The sequence below is a fragment of the Carcharhinus amblyrhynchos genome, unplaced genomic scaffold, assembly GCF_965287045.1.
Source record: "Carcharhinus amblyrhynchos unplaced genomic scaffold, sCarAmb.v2.hapA scaffold_45, whole genome shotgun sequence".
NCBI classification, from domain to species: Eukaryota; Metazoa; Chordata; class Chondrichthyes; order Carcharhiniformes; family Carcharhinidae; genus Carcharhinus; species Carcharhinus amblyrhynchos.
The window spans coordinates 3,009,273-3,018,435 of record NW_027649786.1 but is presented as its reverse complement, the minus strand read 5'-3'; the positions used below and the strand labels follow the sequence as shown (position 1 = coordinate 3,018,435).

At 46.4% G+C, this 9,163-nt stretch overlaps 1 protein-coding gene across 1 annotated transcript; it reads left to right on the top strand.

The window, feature by feature from the left end:
• Positions 1 to 5,024: 5,024 nt before the first annotated feature.
• LOC145337250 (heat shock 70 kDa protein 1A) lies at positions 5,025 to 7,348 on the top strand. The gene has a single exon (XM_080182039.1). The coding sequence runs from the start codon at positions 5,128 to 5,130 to the stop codon at positions 7,057 to 7,059; it is 1,932 nt and encodes a 643-aa protein (XP_080038165.1). The 5' UTR covers positions 5,025 to 5,127; the 3' UTR covers positions 7,060 to 7,348.
• The last annotated feature ends 1,815 nt before the right edge of the window (positions 7,349 to 9,163 follow it).

Sequence of the window (9,163 nt, the reverse complement as noted above, 5' to 3'; positions counted from 1 at the left end):
GGAGAGAGAGAGAGATAGAATTAATATTTCAGAACATACCCTTTCACCTGCTCATTAAACCAATCAACAATAATGCGGAGAAGAGGTGATGGAAGGTAGCATTTCTCTCTCCAAGATTCTGCCAGACCTGCCACTATTTGCTGGTCCGATGTTAGATTTCCAGTATCCACAGCGTCGTACTTTTGCAATCGCTAAAATCCCACATAACAGGCTTGCCAGCAAAGCTCAAGCCCGGGTAGTAAGAGGGTAAGTAGAAACATGGATATGAAATTGTCAGACTGGAGGAAGGTTTACAACGGAGTTCCCCAGAAATCAATACTGATTTTCCTCAAAGATATATTACTGACGTGGATTTGGATGTGCAGGGCACTAACTTCAGAATCTGCAGATGAGACAAAAGCTGGAAGTATCATGAATTGTGAAGAGGATAATGATGGACTTTATGTGAAGAGACACAGCTGATAGACATACAGAGGATTTACTTTAGTGCAGCAAAGCACAAAGTGATACATTTTGATAAGAGGGAAGAGGAGAGGTGGTATAAATGAAAGGATGGTGCAGGAACAGTGATATGGGGAGGTATATATGCACAAAGAGTGGAAGGTGGGAGAATTGCAGGGGTGTACATATGTGCAAATCATTGAAGGTGGCAAGGTAAGTTGAGAAAGCGTTTAAAACAAATTGGGTCCTGGGGTTTCTAAATGATGACATGAAGGAAGTTACTATGAGCCTTTTTAAAAGACCAGTTTGACCACAACTGGAGAATTGTATCCAACTCTGGGTACGTACTTTAAAATGAATGTGAAGGCCTCATGTGAAGGTGCTGAAAAGATTCATGGGAACGGTTCCAGGGATTAAGGACTTGGGTTACATGGATAGATTGGAGAAACTAGGGTTCTTCTCAGAGTAAAAGAAAGGTTTGAGGAGATTTGAGTAACTGTTTTCAAAATCATGAGGGACCTAGATGGAGTAGACAGGAAGGAACTGTTCCTATTGATGGAAGGGCTGAGGAGCACAGTGGGTTAGCACAGCAGCCTCACAGCACCAGGTTTGATTCCAGCCTTGGGTCACTGTGTGGAGTTTGCATGTTCTCCCCGTGTCTGCATGGATTTCCTCCAGATGCTCTGGTTTACTCCCACGCTCCAAAGATGTGCAGGTTCAGTTGCTTGGCCATAATAAATTCACCCTTGGCGTCCCAAGATATAGGTTAGGGGGATTAGTGAAGTAGATATGTGGGATTACAGGGATAGGCCCAGGTAAGATGCTCTATCAGAGAGTCGATGCAGATTAGATGGACCAAGTGTCCTCCTTCTGCCTTTAAGGATTCTCTACCAGGAAGCTGAATGGTAAAAGCATCACTACGAACATGAGGAAAAAACTATGAAGCAGCAAGTGATTATAATCTGGAATGTTTAACCTGCAAGGATCAATTCGGGGAATTGTACAAGGCTCTAGGGAAAGGGCAGGAGAGTGGGGTTAGCTAAGTTCATCCTGCAGAGAATCATTATGACTCAAAGAACCAAGTGATCTGCCTCCATAACTATTCTGACTGGAGTAAAATTGACAGTTTTGGGGACACAATTTAAATTTAAAAGGAACATGCAAACATTCTGATTTCTTGTTCACAACGTTACTTTTAGCAAAAATAACTCTATCCAAAAGCATTTGTTTATAATTTGGAAAGCAGTTGCGGGGAAACAGATACAAACTGCAAGCGTTGGCAAAGAAAATTGAACGTGCCATTCAGGCCAGTACAGTCAGGGGAGCCACCTTTGGATGTGAGACTAAATCAAAATCCGTTCTCCCTCTGGAGTGGGTCTGACCTTCTGAATTAGGAGCAGGAGGAGGCCATTCAGCCCTAAAGCTTGCTCTGACATTCAATATGATCATGGCTGACAGAGGATCCAATGACACAAGGTCAAAGAAGATGGGAGCTCTCCTGCCATCCTGAATAATATTGATTCCTCCTTAAAGCTAAAAACAAATGGCCCGATTTTTATCTCACTATTCTTTAAGTGCAAACTTGCTGCTGACTTTCCTAAATTAGGAGAACCACATTCCAAATGTATAACATTGATTGTGAAGCAGCATTGTATATCCTGAGGTTGTGAAAGGGGCTAGTTACATGAAGATTATTTCATTTCCCCAATGACATTGAAAAGTAATGCCGACATTTTGGAATTATTTGAAGTGAGAATAGGCTGTGAAATCCTATTCTTCTATGCTTTCCCGATTTAACTGAGGAGGTATTCCATATTATTGGCCCATAATTGTTTCAATTCTGTTTCAAATCAGTGGGGTTAAATATTGAATCTATGCGGCCAGTGGAATGGGCAAGGCGGACTGAGAAAAGGTCAGGTCCCATCCCATAGTCACACTTCAGTGCTGGAAAACAGAACAGAATGGCAAACCGTGTTAGGAATGGGTTAACAGACCTTCCAATTAAGTCCTAATTTGATGTCAATTGCTCAGTAGAAGTCACTGATATATAAAGGGGCCACAGGTGGCACTGGGTGTTGGTAGAGAATTGTATGTGGAGTTGGGAGCAAAGAAATAAAGGTAGCTTATGAAGAAGCAGCAGAATGCATGTCTCCTTTACTGAACTACAACTGGGGGGGCTCCAACAAACCAGAGGGTCCACTTACAGCTTGGACATATTTGCCATTCAGATTAACATTGCTGTTTGACCACAGCCCACTTATATTTGAGCAACATGGTGAACTCATCAGCAAATTATTATTGGGCCCAGTATTACTCGTGCTGGTTTTTTCACTAAACACCACATTATCTCAGGCTTGTGGACTTCCCTTCAATGATTATTTCATGCCTCAGCTTGCCTATGAGTCTTCTGTGAGTATGAAACTAGAAATAGAATCAGTTGTATGTGAATAACTTTGTCTGCAAAGTTCCTCATTTGCATTGTGTGTACACATGTCATGTAATAAGGGTGGTACAGTGCTTAGCACTGCTACCTCATAGTGTCAGGGGACTGGGTTTAATTCTGGCTTTGAGTGACTGTGTGGAGTTTGCATGTTCTCCCTGTATCTGTGTGGGTTTCCTCCTATAGTCCAAAGATATGTAGGTTAGGTGAATTGGCCATGCTAACTTGCCCCCTTAGTGCCCAAAAATCTACAAGTTAGGTGGATTGGCCATGCTAAATTGCCACTTGGTGTCATGGAGATTAGAAAGATAAGTACATGGGTGTATAGGGATAGTGCCTGGTTGAGATTATTGGTGCAGCCTTGATAGGCTGAATGGCCTCCTTCTGCACCATAGGGATTGTATGATTTGAGGTTTTGTGGCACAGTGTCCCGTTACTAACTCTGGATCTGAAGCTCCAAGTTCAAACCCAACATCAGATTGTTGGCCACAGAAGTAGCATTGATAGTGTGCTGATGAATAATTCAAGAATGCTTCCATCACTTCCCCAAAGGAAAAACTGTGTATGTGTGTGAAGATATGCTAAACAAATTTTATAGAGTTACACATAGATACACAGAGGGATGAAATAGGAAAAGATTTCTCTCCAATGCTGACAGCTTAACTCATGACCATTCACAATCTGTTGTTGCTGGGATTAACACAGTAAGAAGTCTGACAACACCAGGTTTAAGTCCAACCAATCTATTTGATAGTAAACTCACAAGCTTTTGGGGTTTGCCCCTTTGTCAGGTGAATGGAGAGTTCTGGCCTCAGGCAGAACATAACAGCAGAGAGAGTTTAGAGATTACTAATTAGAATGCAAGTCTTTACAACTAACCTGCTATTCAAGTCTTAAAGATGCTGACAATGAGAGTGGAAAGAGCATTGTGCATAGGTTAGAGATGTGTATTGTCTCCAGACAGGACAGTAAGTGAGGTTTTGCAAAACTAGGTGAGTCATGGGAGTTACAGAGTGCGACATGAACCCAAGATCCCTGTTGAGACCATCCTCATGTGTGCAGAACTTGGCTATCAGTCTCTGCTCAGCGACTCCACGCTGTCGTGTGTCGTGAAGGCTGCCTTGGGGGGGGGGGGAGCTCTCCGTTCACCTGATGAAGGGAGAAAACCCGAAAGCTTATGAGTTTACTATCAAACAAATCGGTTGGACTTAAAACTAGTGTTGTCAGACTTCTTACTGTGTTTACCCCAGTCCAACGCTGGCATTTCCACATCATTGCTGCGGTTAACCAGCCCCAGCACAGTGAGGGCAGAAAGAGAAATTTTCCAGACCCGGTTGTTACTTGGTGTCACAAGGATGAGAATGTTAAAATTGAGGTGTTGCTGGAGTGGGAGCCAGTGTGGGTGGGTGAGCCTGGGTGAGGGCGGTGAGGGGTGAATGGGACTTGGTGTGAGTTAGGACACGGGGACACTGAGAGTTTGGGCTGAGCTGATCTTCACTGGAGGGCGGATGGGGAATGAATCCGAAGGCGCTCCACGGTTGGGAGACGGATAAAGGTGTAAAATAAATCAATGATTGGATTGGGGTTGAATTTTCTCCTGGGTGGGAATTAAAGAGCTGGCCAGTTCCAGAAGCTGCTGCTGCTGACACTCAGAGGAATCTCCTCCTTTCCCCCCAATAGATTCTCACTTCATTTTCTCCCTCCAGCTGATCAGATCCATTCCTGAGACAGGATTTATCCCGGATTCGGGGAGGCTCCCGGGCCAGTCCGGGAGGGTTGGTATCCCATTCCCCCTCAGTGGCTGCTGAACAACAATCTCCTCTTTGCTCTGCTCCTCCTTGCCGCCTCCAGCCGGCTCCGAGCTGATCACACTCCATTGGTGTGGCCGCCTCCCGGGACACGGAGGGACGGGGGAACTTTCTCCCTCTTTCCAGAACTTTCTGTCCCGGACTCGCTCCTTCCAGAACTCTCTCCAACTGCCGCCCTCCCGCCCGCGCGCCGCGCTCTGATTGGCCGCAGCCTCACAAACGTCACCGCCGCCGGGTTCCCATTGGTCCACGCCGCCGTCAATCAGCCGCCAGGCACCGCCCACTCGGCCGCTCTCTCACTATATAAAGGAGCGGCAGCTCAGAGGCTCACAAACGCCTGCGAGAAGAGAGCGCTTAGTGACTGGATCACTGTCACAGCAACACTGCACAGCAGCAGCGACAAAGACTCCAGCTCATCCACTTTGATCTACAATCAACATGCCTGCAGCCAAAGGAACAGCCATTGGCATCGACCTGGGCACCACCTACTCCTGTGTGGGGGTCTTCCAGCATGGCAAGGTGGAGATCATCGCCAATGACCAGGGCAACCGCACCACCCCCAGCTACGTGGCCTTCAACGACACCGAGAGGCTCATTGGAGATGCTGCCAAGAACCAGGTGGCTCTGAACCCACCCAACACCATCTTTGATGCCAAGAGGCTCATCGGGAGGAGGTTTGATGATGCGGTGGTCCAATCTGACATGAAGCACTGGCCCTTCCAGGTGGTGAACGATGCAGGGAAGCCCAAGGTGAAGGTCGAATACAAGGGGGAGGATAAAACCTTTTCCCCTGAGGAAATCTCCTCCATGGTGCTGGCCAAGATGAAGGAGACGGCTGAATCTTACCTGGGACACACCGTCACCAATGCTGTCATCACCGTGCCTGCTTACTTCAATGATTCCCAGCGCCAGGCAACCAAGGATGCCGGTGTGATCGCTGGTCTCAACGTCCTCCGTGTCATCAATGAGCCAACAGCAGCTGCCATTGCCTACGGCCTAGACAAGAAGGGCAGAGGGGAACACAATGTTCTCATCTTTGACTTGGGAGGTGGCACCTTTGACGTTTCTGTTCTCTCCATTGACGATGGTATCTTTGAAGTGAAATCGACAGCGGGTGACACCCACTTGGGAGGAGAGGACTTTGATAACCGCATGGTCAACCACTTCATTGAGGAGTTCAAGCGCAAATACAAGAAGGACATCAGTCAGAACAAGAGGGCGGTCAGGAGACTGAGGACAGCCTGTGAGAGAGCAAAGAGAACCCTGTCCTCCAGCACCCAGGCCGGTATTGAGATTGACTCTCTGTTTGAAGGCATAGATTTCTACACCTCCATCACCAGGGCTCGGTTTGAGGAGCTGAATTCTGACCTGTTCAGAGGCACTCTGGAACCAGTGGAGAAAGCTCTGAGAGACGCCAAGATGGACAAATCGCAGATCCACGATGTTGTCTTGGTCGGGGGCTCCACCCGCATCCCCAAGATCCAGAAACTGCTGCAAGATTTCTTCAACGGCAAAGAGCTGAACAAGAGCATCAATCCTGATGAAGCCGTGGCCTACGGAGCGGCCGTTCAAGCGGCAGTTCTGATGGGGGATAAGTCTGAGAATGTTCAGGATTTGCTTCTCCTGGACGTGGCTGCCCTGTCTCTGGGTCTGGAGACAGCAGGAGGGGTGATGACTCCCCTCATCAAGCGTAACACCACCATTCCCACCAAGCAGAGCCAGATCTTCAGCACCTACACTGATAACCAGCCTGGTGTCCTTATCCAGGTGTACGAGGGAGAGAGAGCCATGACCAAGGACAACAATCTCCTGGGCAGGTTTGAGTTGAGTGGTATCCCTCCTGCCCCCCGTGGGGTGCCACAGATCGAGGTCACCTTCGATATTGACGCCAACGGCATCCTCAATGTCTCTGCAGTTGACAAGAGCACAGGCAAAACGAACAAGATCACCATCAGCAATGACAAGGGCAGGCTGAGCAAGGAGGAAATTGAGAGGATGGTGCAGGATGCAGAAAAGTACAAAAGCCAGGATGAAGTCCAGCGGCAGAGGATCGCAGCCAAGAACTCCCTGGAGTCCTACGCCTTCAACATGAAGAGCGCGGTGGAGGATGAGAGTGTGAGAAATAAAATCAGTGAGGCAGAGAAGAAGAAAATCATTGAGAAGTGTAACCAGGCCATCCAGTGGCTGGAGAGCAATCAGACGGCAGAGAAGGAGGAGTTTGAGTACCAGCTGAAAGAGCTGGAAAATCTCTGCCGTCCCATCATTAGCAACCTGTACCAAGGAGGAGCAGCAGCGGCAGCTGGGGGATCTTGCCGAGCCCAGGCTGGGAATGCCAGTTCCACAGGACCAACTGTGGAGGAGGTGGATTAAAAGACTGGGAAGAATAAGGATGGACATTGGGAATCTGACACGGCAGCCTTTTTTCATTCTGGCTCAATGAGTGCTGGATGTCTTGTATTCCTGAGTGACTGCACTTTACTGGACTAGATGCTGCCAGGTCTACAGTGACTAATAGAACAGAGATGATGATAATGCAGCTGTAAACTGTCTCGAGACTGTGACAAACCAACTGTTGTAAATTTACTAATTTGATAAATTTGCTGTATCATATTGAAGAGGATTAGTGTATTTAGCATTTGTTTTTTTTGTATGGAAATATCCTTTTGATATACAAGCAAACATTTTTATTACTTCACTGTTCTAAATATTTGTCTAATAAAAGTTTCTTTTTCATTATTTGTTGTGCTGTGATGAATACATGTTTTGAATATGTGCTCTGAAATATTTAATTGCCAACATAATTTACCTATCATAATTAGGTGACTAAATTGAGGCATACAAGATGATCAGAGGGTTAGATAGGGTGGACAGAGAGCCTTTTTCCATCGGATGGTGATGGCTAACTGAAGGGGACATAGCTTTAAATTGAGGGGTGGTAATTATAGGATGGATGTCAGAGGTAGGTTCTTTACTCAGGGGGTAGTAAGGGTGTGGAATGCCCTGCCTGCAGCAGTTGTGGACTCACCAACTTTAAGGGTGTTCAAATGGTCAGTGGATAGGCATATGGATAACATTGGAATAGTTTAGGTTAGAGGGTCGGTAGATTGTTGCACCGATCAGTGGAACCATCGAGGGCTGAAGGGCCTGTACTGCGCTGTAGTGTCCTGTGTCCAATTCAATCAGCAAGATTTTCAGTTCCTGTAACTCTTCACATCTTCAACATTTTGAAATCAAGTTACTTCTGATTAAAGACTGGCTTCACTTGAGGAAATAATGTAAACTAAAGTTTAAAATAAACTGTTTCCAAAACAACAGTGCATTATTTACCCTGATGTGAATAAAATCATTTTATGAAAGAAGGGGAAAAAGACAATCCTTGTCATCAAGAGAAGCTACAGCCCTTGAGGCTGAGTGCACAATTTTTCAAACACAAATCACGATTTGCTGTGCTGCACCTCCCTCTTCAGGCAATACTGTGGAAGTGTGTCTTGCTACCTATATTCTAACCCGAACCAAGTCATGTTCACCCATCACCCATGTACTTGCCCTGTCATTATAACATTTAGTTGCCTCTCAGCTGAGTGTTCACCCCACACTCTACCTCACTACCTCTATCGTGTGTGTTGCTTCTCTTTAGCCAAGCATTAGATCATTTTTCCACATGTATCTCCGCTCTGTGTCAGACTTTGTCCTGTGATGTTACTGTGAAGTACTTTGGGATGTTTTACTGCTTTCTGGCCACTGTCTGAACAGAAGTTCTTTCTCTGCTCAGAAATACAACGCACTGTGGACTTTGCCATTCACACATTCTGCTCAGAGATTAAACCAAATCACAGAATCCCTACAGGACCGGAGGTGATCATTTAGCCCATTGAGTCTGTATCGACCACAATCCCATTAGCACTGCTGCCTCACAGCGCTAGGGACCCGGGTTCGCTTCCAGGCTTGGATCGCTTTGTGTGTGGAGTCTGCACGTTCTCCCCGTGTCTGCGTGTGTTTCCTCTGGGTGCTCCGGTTTCCTCCCACAGTCCAAAGATGTACAGGTTAGGTGCATTGGCCATGCTAAATTCTCCCTCAGTGTACCCAAACAGGTGCCGGGAGTGTGGTGACTCGGGGATTTTCACAGTAACTTCATTGCAGTGTTAATGTAAGCCTACTTAAATAAATCAACTTTGTTAGCCATGAACATTGTCTGTCTGATGAACCTGCTCTGCCTCCTAATAAAACATTCCCTGCTCTGTTTCTGTTAATGGGTAGGTTGAACTGTGGCTGATGACACCAGAACTGAAAGGTCAAGTGCAAGCTAACAGTAGTTTCCATGTCAGGACAGTAGGTGGTAATGTTGCTCTCTGCAACTGTTTACCAAGTGCACTCAGAGGGAGCAACATGGGAAATGGGAGTAGGAGGAGACCATTCAGCCCCATGTGTATTCCTCACCATTCAACTCCATCATGGCTGATCTTCCACCTCGACA